At 43.6% G+C, this 13,872-nt stretch overlaps 1 protein-coding gene and 1 long non-coding RNA gene across 4 annotated transcripts in view; one reads left to right on the forward strand and one right to left on the reverse strand.

The window, feature by feature from the left end:
* Positions 1-2,025: 2,025 nt before the first annotated feature.
* Positions 2,026-4,614, forward strand: LOC308593432. Its single transcript, XR_014010953.1, has 2 exons — positions 2,026-3,210; positions 3,574-4,614. It is a non-coding gene; the product is annotated as an uncharacterized lncRNA (long non-coding RNA).
* Positions 3,986-13,872, reverse strand: part of TMEM241 (transmembrane protein 241) — a 49,176-nt gene continuing 39,289 nt past the window's right edge. For 2 of the 3 annotated variants that reach the window (XM_081205768.1, XM_081205766.1), the window contains 2 exons: positions 11,388-11,452; positions 3,986-5,465 (listed from right to left, as the gene is read on the reverse strand). In XM_081205768.1, coding sequence (XP_081061894.1) covers positions 5,405-5,465; positions 11,388-11,452 — 126 coding nt within the window. In that variant the 3' untranslated portion in view covers positions 3,986-5,404. Of the gene's footprint in view, positions 5,466-6,615; positions 6,675-11,387; positions 11,453-13,872 lie in introns of all 3 variants that reach the window. The other variant, XM_081205767.1, reaches the window with a different exon arrangement.

Raw genomic sequence — 13,872 nt, forward strand, 5'->3', positions numbered from 1 at the left:
AGTCACTGCCTTCCATTGGTGCATCTCTAGTTCTAAGCCACTATCTAGACTTCAGTTCTTCAGATGCTTCTTACTCATAGCAACATACTGAAGTGATAGTAAAACTGCAATTGGCAGTATTTGCAGAAGGGTTAAAAATACTGCGAAGTGCTAAATTTAACCCATCCTTTTATAGCTTATACAGTATTTTTATGCCTGGAGCTATCAGGAAATCCAGAGAATAAGATTTCAATTATCCTGTGTGTTGCCTGGAACTGATAATCCATGCAAGAGAACAGGAGGGTTATAAAATCTACAGAGGCAATCATAGCAATCCACGGGAGTCCTGAGGATGTCTCCTAAAAGGATGTTAAAATAAAAACTAACTTATCTGTTTAAGCAAAGCATTTCTGAAATGGCAGCTGAGGCACTTGAACTTTAAAATATCTTCCCTCTATTTTGTTGTATTGCAGGAAAGGTACTACTTGAGGAAAAACAACTCCGTGTTTATCTAAATCCATTTTGTATAACCTGCTAGGTTCACGATAATTTTCAAGGGTGTAACAGGCACACTAAAATCTTTACACCTGCTTAATCAGGGAGCAACTCCCATTGAACACAATGGATCATAACTTCTTAGTGGAGATGTATAGATTTGAGGAACGGTACTGTGATCTTCAGAGGAGTTAGAGCTTTCTACCTACTTCATGGGTTTACATCAGGCTTCCTCAAACTTGGCCCTCCAGATGTTTTGAGACTACAATTCCCGTCATCCCTGACCACTGGTCTTGCTAGCTAGAGATCATGGGAGTTGTAGGCCAAAAACATCTGGAGGGCCAAGTTTGAGGAAGCCTGGTTTACACCATAAAGATCACAACTCTACACTCCTGCAAGAGGGATGTCCAGTTTTTTTTCAAAGTATTCTGCTAAACAGAGGACTTATGCCAGCACAAAAACACCTTTCTATTCAGCTTGTGTATGCTACATACATACATACATGAGGGAAGCGGGTGGCGCTGTGGGTTAAACCACAGAGCCTAGGGCTTGCTGATCAGAAGGTCTTTGGTTCGAATCCCTGCGACGGGGTGAGCTCCCGTTGCTCGGTCCCTGCTCCTGCCAACCTAGCAATTTGAAAGCACGTCAGAGTGCAAGTAGATAAATAGGTACCGCTCCAGTGGGTAGGTAAACAGCATTTCCGTGCGCTGCTCTGGTTTGCCAGAAGCAGCTTAGTCGTGCTGGCCACATGACCTGGAAGCTGTATGCTGGCTCCCTCGGCCAGTAAAGCGAGATGAGCGCCGCAACCCCAGAGTCGTCCGCAACTGGACCAAATGGTCAGGAGTCCCTTTACCTTTACGCTATATCTAACTATTAGATCTGCAAGATGAGGACACAGCTAATCTAACACAGGACTTGCCAGCTGCCATAGGCTACATACGGCCTATTGAAAAGCCATTAGCACCTATTAAGAGGCACTTGGAGCTGTCATGTTTTAAATAAGCTTTTCTAGTCCTAGACTAGGAAAGGATTAAAGTGTTTTATTTTCCCCAGATGTATTAATAATTAGGGCTGCCAGCCACATTTCTATTATGCAGTTAATTAAGCATTGCTGATGCCGCATCAGCCTGTTGACAGGTAACATAAAATCAATCAGTTTTGCCTATAACACCTAACAAAAACCTCCAGTAGTGCCCATAAGGAAGTATAAAAATATACACTGTTTAATAAATAAAACTACCACTTAGCCATATTTTTTAAAAAAAAACATTAATTTTTAAAGGCAAAATAAACTAAAGCTCTTACGGCTATGTGTATCTCCTCAAAATATTATTAATAGGACTTCCACAGCATCTCATTAGGAAAGTTTATTTCCCTTTGAAACCAGTTGCTTGGTTATGCTTTTGATGCATAAATTATATATAATTGGTGCTAAATTATACACATTGGTATTGCCACCCACTGGGAAACCCAGTCAGATGGGCGGCATATAAATAAATAATTATCAACCATAGCAAAATATTCTCAGTTTCCATTTCATGCATCCCCACTTAATATCTTTAGGTAAAGGTAAAGGACCCCTGGACAGTTAAGTCCAGTCAAAGACGACTATGGGGTTGCGGCACTCATCTTGCTTTCAGGCCGAGGGAGCCGGCATTTGTCCACAGGCAGCTTTCCAGATCATGTGGCCAGCATGACTAAACCGCTTCTGGCACCATGGAACACCATGACGGAAACCAGAGCACACAGAAATGCCATTTACCTTCCCGCCACAACAGTACCTATTTAACTACTTGCACTGGCATGCTTTCAAACTGCTAGGTTGGCAGGAGCTGGGACCGAGCAACAGGAGCTCACCCCATCACAGGGATTCAAACCACCAACCTTTCAATTGGCAAGCCCAAGAGGTTCAGTGGTTTAGACCACAGCGCCACCCACATCCCATTTAATATCTTTCTGTACATGTGCACCAGTTTTGGAATGTTTCTCACGCGGGGCCTTTAGCATCATATCCCTGGCCACACAGTCAGCAAACATACGAGGGGACCTATGTGCCTACAGACTTGTTCATATTTAGCTCTTCTACATTGTGTGTGTGTGTGTCTCCTTGGCTAATCAGGCTCCCCAGCCATGTGGAAGAGGGGAGTGGGTGGGTAGGTGTATGATGGGAGGCAACTTTCTAGACCAAAATGAGTCATGGATCTGTAGTCTGGAGCAACTTTAAATCCCAAACAAGATGGCAACCTGTTGTGAGATACAAAGACCCATTTTGTACTCGCAGGTAGCAGCTGCTACCACCATAATAATGATATTGTGGCCATCATAGATGTATGATTTGTTCTCAATTCCAAACTGACAGGCTGCGAGCCTGAATGAAAGCTTCACTTTACCTAAATAATTGCCTTTTGAAGCTTGAACCATGTAGGGGTTTATTTATTTATTTTTGCTTTGCATTAGGCTTTTGATTAATGACTGAGTAAAAAGTACCGTACATAATTCAACCCTTTTGAGGATATGAAGAGCGATAATGGCATCTGAATACCCTTGAAGGGGCAGCTGTCCAGAACCAAAAGGCTGAGAGTGGGAGAGAGAGCAGAAGGCTAACATTGCTATGGAAACTGCCTATATTCCAGTGAAACAAAGTTGCAGAGGAAACGACAAAAGAAGGTCAGTATACTTACAAAAACATAGCAAAGATTGAGGCTGCAATCAAATGCATGCTAACCCAGGAGTAAGGTAAAGGGACCCCTGACCATTAGGTCCAGTCGTGGCCGACTCTGGGGTTGCGGCGCTCATCTTGCTTTATTGGCCGAGGGAGCCGGCGTACAGCTTCCAGGTCATGTGGCCAGCATGACTAAGACACTTCTGGCGAACCAGAGCAGCGCACGGAAACGCCGTTTACCTTCCCGCTGGAGCGGTACCTGTTTATCTACTTGCTCTTTGACATGCTTTCGAACTGCTAGGTTGGCAGGAGCAGGGACCAAGCAACGGGAGCTCACCCTGTCGCAGGGATTCGAACCGCCAACCTTCTGATCAGCAAGTCCTAGGCTCTGTGGTTTAACCCACAGCGCCACCTGTGTCCCTTAACCCAGGAGTAAGCCTCACTGAACTCAATGGGACTTACTTCCAAGGAGCCATATATAGATTTGCATTATAAACTGTATACAGTGGTACCTCGGGTTACAGACACTTTAGGTTACAGATGCTTCAGGTTACAGACTCTGCTAACCCAGAAATAGTACCTCGGGTTAAGAACTTTGCTTCAGGATGAGAACAGAAATTGAGCAGCAGCGGCGCGGCGGCAGTGGGAGGCCCCATTAGCTAAACTGGCACCTCAGGTTAAGAGCAGTTTCAGGTGAAGAACGGACCTCCAGAACGAATTAAGTTCTTAACATGAGGTACCACTGTACTGTATACTTGTAGGGATTGCACCTATTGGAATTTAAGATGTGTAAATGCTTTTGTGTGTGTGTGTATAATAGATAACAATATAAGACAGAAAAAAGACACATTGAAAAATGCAAATAAGATTTACTACTCAGTTATTTTACATTCAACATGGCCTGGTTGTGCTAATCAGTTATCACTTCAAGGTACTCTTTTCTATTAGCTGAGCTTTCCAGCGTCCATGAACACACATCAGATTGTGGTTTCTGGTTTTCAGATATTTGGGGTAAGTGGGGGTGGGGGGCAGTCCAAATCTTGAACTAAACATCTCTTAGATTTTTTATGCAGACAGAATAATTGAATGTGATACTTCCATCTTATAAGAGGGTATACCAAATATATGCTGGTTACAGTATTATTTTCACAGTGAATAAGGTCACTCAGCCTAATTTTGTTTTAAAAAACATACAGAAGAAGTGTTCCACAAAAAATACAGCTGTTCTGGTGCTATACATCAGTGGAGGATCATCAGCTACCTGGTTGATAACCTTAAAGTGAATGGAAACTCTGACAAGAACGCCTGCAGAACTGGTACCTATTTGCAAGGTATGGCAGAAACAGTCGCTTTGCTTGTGCTTTCATGTAGATACTCCCAAGTGCCAATCTTCAAAATGCTCATGCTTAAGGCTCAGTAGGAATTGCTTATAATCATGGAACAAAAATTAGCCACCTCCTGCTGCAATCATGACACAACTATTCAATAGGATTTGGTTCTGAAAAGACACGTCCGATTGCGCTGTTGGACATTGTGCTTGTCTGTGTCCACACTCAAGAACACATAGAAAGTGCGCCCTCTTCCTCTGCATGCACATACAAACAGATTTCCGCAGTGGATTCACATTTCAACCCTTACGCATTTACACAGGAGCAAATCCCATTAAACAGGTTTTCTTTCTGAGCAGACCCACGTGGCTTTGTTTCTTCATGTTTCACTGGAGTTGTGTATGATGGGAGAGCAAGGAAGCAGCAAGCACACCACTTGGGCAATGCATGTCCCAGACTGAGCACAAAATACTACCAAGTCTTCCCTGTACCTGGAAATACACCTGGAAATCTGCCACAGACCAAGAAGCTTATCCATTCTCCCTTCACAAGTGAGACTACGGTCCTATAATTTATATTGTGATAAAGGGACAGTCGTCAAATTCTGAATGGTGCAGAACTCGAAGTAAGGTTGGAAAGGGGGCAGGATAAGCACCTTTCTTACAGCTGTGCATGCCTAGATGGTTTTACGGTAGTGATCTAGTTTAGTTGATACTGCACAATTTAGTTTAGCCTGGCTAGTATAAAGGTTAACGGAGTCCTGACTTTCTGCACTGCTATTAATAACATTTTTATGGCTCTGAAGAAAGAAGAACATGGAATTAAGTCACTTGCAGTTTGCACATCTTCACTGCTGTTGCTTTGGATTTTTCAGTCACTGACTATTACCCCTGATGGGAATGCTTGGTTATTCTCTTCTTCATAATTTCTCCTTATATATTCATATGCCAGTCCTTTCGATGTAAAGCAGTGAGGCTTCAGCAAATCCACCAAGTAAAAGACTGTTGAAGAAAGCAGAGGAGAAGCTTTATCAACAAAGATTCACTTGGGCAATTCATAGGAAACTCACTGAACAAGATGGCATTGCCAAAACAGTTGGTAATTTTCATGCTGAGATATTTCTTCAGTTCCTTAAGTAATAGAATAACAACCACTGGTAATTTGTTGAGAGTATGATGGCATCCCAGTTGCTTACCCCTGGTTCCTCAAGATGACGGGAACTTGGTCCCTCACTTAGGAGCACAATGGCGGTCAGGGCACCTTTGTGGAGCCACACATTGAAGCCTTCTGGATGCCAGAAGCAATTGTATACATGCATGGCTGCACCGCGTGGGGAAAAGGAACATTTTGGCAGCCAAGGTCGTTTGACATGTAGAAGGTACTCCAAGCACTGGGCCCCAGAGTTTCTTGGGCCTCCACATGTTATTTGACTATTAATGCTGCACCCTCTGCCCTCTGATAACACTCTGGATTTTCTTCCAGTCCTGTCCTAACTATCACAAAGCTCTATGAACTATTTATTGATTTAATGAACCTTAACACTCTTGGAAGGAAGGAAGGGGTGGTCTTTGAAGGAAGGGACGCGGGTGGCACTGTGGGTTAAACCACAGAGCCTAGAACTTGCCGATCAGAAGGTCGGCGGTTCGAATCCCTGCGACGGGGTGAGCTCCTGTTGCTCGGTCCCAGCTCCTGCCAACCTAGCAGTTCAAAAGCACGTCAAAGTGCAAGTAGATAAATAGGTACTGCTCTGGCGGGAAGGTAAACGACGTTTCCGTGTGCTGCTCTGGTTCGCCAGAAGTGGCTTAGTCATGCTGGCCACATGACCCGGAAGCTGTACGCCAGCTCCCTCAGCCAATAAAGCGAGATGAGCGCCGCAACCCCAGAGTCGGTCACGACTGGACCTAATGGTCAGGGGTCCCTTTACCTAACACTCTTGGAAGAAGGAAGGGGTGGTCTTTGTTACAGTTAGGGGGCTACTTCCTTCTAGAATACCACTTGTCCTCCCAGTGCCTGATGGATAAATCTTGATTAACCTAGGAAATTCTGAATAACTGGCTTGGATCAAGGAATTGGTCTTTTTCTAAAAAAGTAATTGCCCTCTCTTTCTTATGGCTCTAAGCATGATGTGGGGATAACAAAGTAAGTACTTGCCATGCCTGCACCTATATGTTTCCATGTCAACATCAATCTCTCTACTGGGTCAAATCCTGCTGCGAGAGAGATCATAGGTAAAGGTAAAGGTACCCCTGCCCGAACAGGCCAGTCTTGACAGACTCTGGGGTTTGTGCGCCCATCTCACATCTATTGGCCGGGGGCCAGCGCTGTCCGGAGACACTTCCGGGTCACGTGGCCAGCGTGACAAAGCTGCATCTGGCGAGCCAGCGCAGCACACGGAACGCCGTTTACCTTCCCGCTGGTAAGCGGTACCTATTTATCTACTTGCACCCGGGGGTGCTTTCGAACTGCTAGGTTGGCAGGCGCTGGGACCGAGCAGCGGGAGCGCACCCCGCCGCGGGGATTCGAACCGCCGACCTTTCGATCGGCAAGCCCTAGGCGCTGAGGCTTTAGCCCACAGCGCCACCCGCGTCCGAGAGAGATCATAACCATACACAAAATTGCTACATCACACAGTTGTTGTCTATTACACTGTAAAGCCTGATGCAAACATCAATAACTAAAACAGCACATGGTAGTAACCATGATTTAATGTTACATATGATGCTCTTCTTAAAAAGGCTGCATCCCCTTCTGGGCAGCCTTTTGGGACCAACATCGCCAGTGGTGGGTGGAGCAATGAATGTAAATTTTACATTTTTGCAGTAGCAAGTGTCCTTATCGGTTCCAGAACACAGTCCGGCCAGGAAATAAACATTAGAGGAGGGTGAAGCAAGGCTGGGGAGGGTCTGGAGAGCATCCAGGGGCCTCATTTGGCCTTCAGGACTGATGTTCTCCACACATTATCAACATAGTAGTTTGAATCCAAAGCATCTTATGATCTGATCTCTCACTGGAATGCAGTCCCCAATTCATCTCTCTGAAGATCCTCTCTCATGTCCTATCACAAACTCTTTCAGAGGGTTCCCTGACCCTTAAAGAGTAGCTCTTTGCATCAGGAAGGAAAAGGAGAGGCCTGGTGCAGTTCTTTGGACCCAAGCCTTTATGCTTTTGGAGTCAGAGAGAAGACACAATAATTTCTAGGGCTCAATCTATGTGCACATCTGCTCCATGAATAGCTCTCAGATAAGGAAACTGCTTGGTGATCATTGCAGAAAGTAAAAAAGAAAAATGGTAGAGCCTATTTGAAATGTAGCTAGTTGGAATTCTTTTTTATTTTATCGCACCATTTATGGTATCCCCTCTTCTTTATCCTCAACATCCTCATCTGTCACGTTAGGCTCACAGAGAGAGAGATTGGCCCCAAGGTCATATAGCAAGCTTTGGGGCTGAGCTGGCATTTGAATTCACATCTATCCAGTACTACAATCTAGGCACCACACCAAGAATAGGCAACCTTTGCTGCTCCAGTTGTTTGACTCCAATTCCTATCAGTTCCAGCCAGCATGGTCAATGGAACAAAAAGCTTGGGAAGTAACCTTCACAATGGGACTTTAATTGGATGGATCACTTTGATGTCCTATCCGTTTATACAATAGTCTGCCAGACTGGTCTATGACACAACGGTCCATGCAGTACATTCATCAAAGGCACTTCCTCAGCTTCTCACTTCTCCCATCACCATTCTAGCAATGACATTTCCTACTCTGCACTAATCTTGCGAACAACACAGCTTGAACAAAGGGCTCCAGAGGTAGCAGAGTTCAGTGGAGCTGTCTCTTGTTTCTAAAGATGTCAGCTCACACTTCATTCATCTTGAGCAAGGGGGAAGTCGTGTCTCCAGCTCTTTTCTTAAGTCACTCAACAAGAAGAATCCACAAATCGCTGGCTCAGCTCCATTTCCTCTTCTACAATTCAGTGTTATGACCTTATATTTTAAGCCACAAGGCTTAGTTTATGAAACAGCAAATCTCCTTATGGAACTTTATAAATAAAACAAATTTTTGTAGTTTTTATTGGTAAGAGGGCATTTTTACACAGCAAACCATGCAAAGCTGTCTGGATTTTAATAGCATTACATCCATTTAAACTCTTAGCTTCACCACTAGGCTGTTTTTGCAAATTATGCAAGTGCCACTGCTCCTGAAAAGGCAAGCTCTTGCATAACCATTTTGGTGCAAACCATTTTGTAATGATATCATTATTCCTCATGAGCCCGGAATAATAAAAGATATGATAGCTCAGAAATACTGCCATTTTACTTTGTGGGGAAGGATGTTGGTTGTTGTTGTTTAGTCGTATCCGACTCTTCGTGACTCCATGGACCAGAGCACGCCAGGCACTTCTGTCTTCCACTGTCTCCCGCAGTTTGGTCAGACTCATGTTTGTAGCTTCGAAGACACTATCCAACCATCTCGTCCTCTGTCATCCCCTTCTCCTTGTGCCCTCCATCTTTCCCAACATCAGGGTCTTTTCCAAGGAGTCTTCTCTTCTCATGAGGTGGCCAAAGTATTGGAGCCTCAGCTTCACGATCTGTCCTTCCAGTGAGCACTCAGGGCTGATTTCCTTAAGAATGGATCGGTTTGTTCTTCTTGCAGTCCATGGGACTCTCAAGAGTCTCCTCCAGCACCATAATTCAAAAGCATCAATTCTTCGGCGATCAGCCTTCTTTATGGTCCAGCTCTCACTTCCATACATCACTACTGGGAAAACCATAGCTTTTACTATACAGACCTTTGTTGGCAAGGTGATGTCTCTACTTTTTAAGATGCTGTCTAGGTTTGTCATTGCTTTCCTCCCAAGAAGCAGGTGTCTCTTAATTTCGTGGCTGCTGTCACCATCTGCAGTGATCATGGAGCCCAAGAAAGTAAAATCTCTCACTGCCTCCATTTCTTCTCCTTCTATTTGCCAGGAGGTGATGGGACCAGTGGCCATGATCTTCGTTTTTTTGATGTTGAGCTTCAGACCATATTTTGCGCTCTCCTCTTTCACCCTCAATAAAATGTTCTTTAATTCCTCCTCACTTTCTGCCATCAAGGTTGTGTCATCTGCATATCTGAGGTTGTTGATATTTCTTCCAGCAATCTTAATTCCGGCTAGGGATTCATCCAGCCCAGCCTTTCGCATGATGAATTCTGCATATAAGTTAAATAAGCAGGGAGACAATATACAGCCTTCCCAATTTTGAACCAATCAGTTGTTCCATATCCAGTTCTAACTGTAGCTTCTTGTTCCACATAGAGATTTCTCAGGAGACAGATGAGGTGATCAGGCACTCCCATTTCTTTAAGAACTTGCCATAGTTTGCTGTGGTCGACACAGTCAAAGGCTTTTGCATAGTCAATGAAGCAGAAGTAGATGTCTTTCTGGAACTCTCTAGCTTTCTCCATAATCCAGCGCATGTTTGCAATTTGGTCTCTGGTTCCTCTGCCTCTTCTAAATCCAGCTTGCACTTCTGGGAGTTCTCGGTCCACATACTGCTTGAGCCTTCCTTGTAGAATTTTAAGCATAACCTTGCTAGCGTGTGAAATGAGTGCAATTGTGCGGTAGTTGGAGCATTCTTTAGCACTGCCCTTCTTTGGGATTGGGATATAGACTGATCTTCTCCAATCCTCTGACCACTGCTGAGTTTTCCAAACTTGCTGGCATATTGAGTGCAGCACCTTAACAGCATCATCTTTTAAAATTTTAAATAGTTCAGCTGGAATACCATCACTTCCACTGGCCTTGTTATTTGCAGTGCTTTCTAAGGCCCATTTGACTTCACTCTCCAGGATGTCTGGCTCAAGGTCAGCAATATGGATGTGCGAGACATCCATATCTTTCTGGTATGGATGTTGGAGAAAGACCCAATTGCAAACTTTCCATGAACACTTACTTGAACATGTGCCTATTAAACTTCAACATATCATAGAATCATAGAGTTGGAATAGACCACAAGGGCCATCGAGTCCAACCCCCTGCCAAGCAGGAAACACCATCAGAGCACACCTGACATATGGTTGTCAAGCCTCTGCTTAAAGAGCTCCAAAGAAGGAGACTCCACCACACTCCTTGGCAGCAAATTCCACTGTCGAACAGCTCTTACTGTCAGGAAGTTCTTCCTAATGTTTAGGTGGAATCTTCTTTCTTGTAGTTTGGATCCATTGCTTTGTGTCCGCTCCGTATCTTATGCATGATACCATATCATAGCACTGAAGATATACTGGCTACCACCCCTAGTTTGAAATTAACTGTTCACTTGCTTGGATGCTTGCAAAACCTTAATGTCCCTAACAAGAATCACAGAATTGGTGGAGGTCCTGTAAGATATCTCACCTTGATGCACAAAATCCAGAGCTGGAGCATCATCGCCAGGTGGCTGTCCAGCCTCTGCTTGAAAACCTCCACTCTAGATCAGGAGTGTGGAACCTCTTCCAGTTTCTTCACTCCATGCCTAATTTTATAAACCTTTATCCTCATCACCCTTAGCCACCTTCTTTCTATCTATATTAATGATTGAGGCCCTTGCTAATCTAATGGCATTTCTGTACAATTTTTCTCCTGTCCAATGATTCCAATGTTCCTGGTATTCCTTTGCTGTGCATAGTCCATGCACCTTCCCCAAAGGAGCCATTTTGATGTGTCCTATCACATTGTACATTCCTCTTCCCCTAGACCTATGGCCTTTTAACTGTGGGGAAAATATTGTTTGTTACTATGGTATGTATGATTATGTATTGTAAACTACTCTGCGTTCTTCTTATTATACAAAATGTTGTTTAACTGTTTTTGTTTAAAATCAGAAGAAATTAATGAACATAATTTGGAAATCCAACAGCAAATTCAGAACAGCCATAATTTTTATCTCCCCGCCCCCCAATACTTACCAACAGGCTGTTGGTACATTCATTGCAATCTCAAAGAAGAATGGGGATAGAGCAGCTGTTATAACCTAGAAAAGACAAGGAAGATGGTGATTTGTTACATCAACTTCCCGTAACTTCATTTGCAAGAATATTAACACTCGAAAGAGATATTTTGAGAGAGGGACAGTACAGAAAGTTAAGAAAACTTTTTTAAAACCAGGACTCCAAACTTTAACTGATTCAATTGTAGATTAATCATTTTAAGGAAATAATTGAAGGGCATTACCTTGCAGAACACAGAAGTACCACTTTTCTTGTCTTCAAGCCAAATGTTCTTCTAATTTTGCTTAAATTGGCTTAGATATTTTGCCTTTTAAGTTGAAGTTGCTATCAGCATCCTTCTAACCACAAGGACCCATTCAACTAAACTGACAGCGCTATTTGTTGGAATCATTGTCAGACAGTGCATCTTTTAAACCTGCCTGTGCCATGATGCTGATGGGTTTTGATCTTGTTTACATGCAAATCCATTTTATGTGTTACTGTCAAATGTTGCATAAAATATTAAGATTTCCATATCCCCAACTTCCATAAAAATTAAATAAAATTGCCTTTTCCTTCCAGCGACGCATAGTAGCTTTTGTTTGTCTTGAGAGGGAAGGCATATTTCCTCTTGAGACAAACAAAAGCTACCATGCGTCGCTGGAAGGAAAAGGCAATTTTAAGATTCTAAAACAAAAGTTCATTGAGCTTTTGCAGCATGTTCAAGCTATTGAACTGTAAAGCACCCTACAAACCCAAAACGTTGGGTGAGCCTTCCTGAGGCGGATTGGCACAGTTCTCTGAGTTATTTTCCAAAAGAGTCCAGCTACATCCTGAGCTCTTTTAATCACTTGGGTCTGTTTGCCTAGGGGCATGGCTTGCTGGAAAGCTAAATGGCGGCATAATTCTGTGTCTCCAATCACCCTGGGACAAAATCGAAGCAGAGTGGATCCTATTGACATCTAATCAAAAAGTTTCATACAAGCCTCAGCAAGGTGATGATCCAAGGAATACAGGGACCAAAAAGCAAATCTGCAAGTTAGTTCTTCAGGAAGAAACAGAGGGAGCTCTGCCTGAGGCTTCAGGAGAGGCCTCAGACACTGACAGTCACAAGCCTAAAGGCAACATGAAGGCCTCCAAAGGAGGGAAAACAGCTGCCACAATGGATGAGGGTAGAGACTCAGATGAGTACATTAAAAAAATAAGGCAGGCCCTATAAACAGCCCTAACTCCATTTGAGCAGAAATTGGATATGCTTTCTAACCAAATACAGTGGTACCTCAGGTTAAGTACTTAATTCGTTCCGGAGGTCCGTACTTAACCTGAAACTGTTCTTAACCTGAAGACCACTTTAGCTAATGGGGCCTTTAGCTAATGGGTACGCTTCAGGTTACATACACTTCAGGTTACAGACTCCGCTAACACAGAAATAGTGCTTCAGGTTAAGAACTTTGCTTCAGGATGAGAACCGAAATCGTGCTGTGGTGGCGCGGCAGCAACAGGAGGCCCCATTAGCTAAAGTGGTGCTTCAGGTTAAGAACAGTTTCAGGTTAAGAACGGACCTCCGGAACGAATTAAGTACTTAACCCGAGGTACCACTGTATTTAAAAAATAAGGACTCTCCAATCACGTTAATGCTCTTTTCTATATCCTTAAAGGCCAGCAAAACATCAAGATGCTCAGGAATTAGAGGGGAAGGGGGATATTGCAATTTAATCCTTAATGCTCGGAATTTAGAGATGATGAGGGGACGCCCGAAGAGGGAATATAATTTCCTTGGCTGTGTGTCTGTGAGTGTCGATGCTGCTCTGCACCATGTGACTTTTTCAGGCTAGGTCAGAAGTTAATTGCTATGAAAATACATTAAGGTTACTTTATTTACTCGAGTTGCTTCTTATCAGTGCTGCTTAGGGCTCTGATGTCCAGCACTTGTTGAGACAACTTCATGTTTTGCTTGTTTGACACATGGCTCTTTCCTTTTCTTAGATCTGCCAGAGTTCATGTTTACAGCTTAATGTGAGGGAAGGCCCAAAGGAAACGTGTATCAAACTAAACTAGGGTGGATGTGGTCAGTTGGTGGCAGCATCACCTTCTTTCCTTGGCATGTAGGCCACTACTATGGCAGCAACCCAGGTTTCAGAGACCCTGAGATCTTATCGATACTGTTGTTTAGTGTGGATGGCAAACTTCCTGTACCTCCATTAATTCTCTGTTGTCCGTATGATGTTCTCCTACCAATGCTTTCCTCTTCCTCAGTCCGGATTTTCAGGGATACACTGAGAAGAGCGTATGATAAAATCTGGACTGAGAGAGGGGGAAATGTAGGAAGGCTGTGATTTAGAGCAGAACATCATATAGACAACAGAGAATTAATGTGGGTGCAGGAAGCTTACTATCCCCGTTAAACAACAGAATGGGTGAGCCCTAAAAAACGTTATTTATGCAGAAATCATAAATAATTTTT

The sequence above is a fragment of the Podarcis bocagei genome (genome assembly GCF_964188305.1).
Source record: "Podarcis bocagei genome assembly, chromosome: 8".
NCBI classification, from domain to species: domain Eukaryota; kingdom Metazoa; phylum Chordata; class Lepidosauria; order Squamata; family Lacertidae; genus Podarcis; species Podarcis bocagei.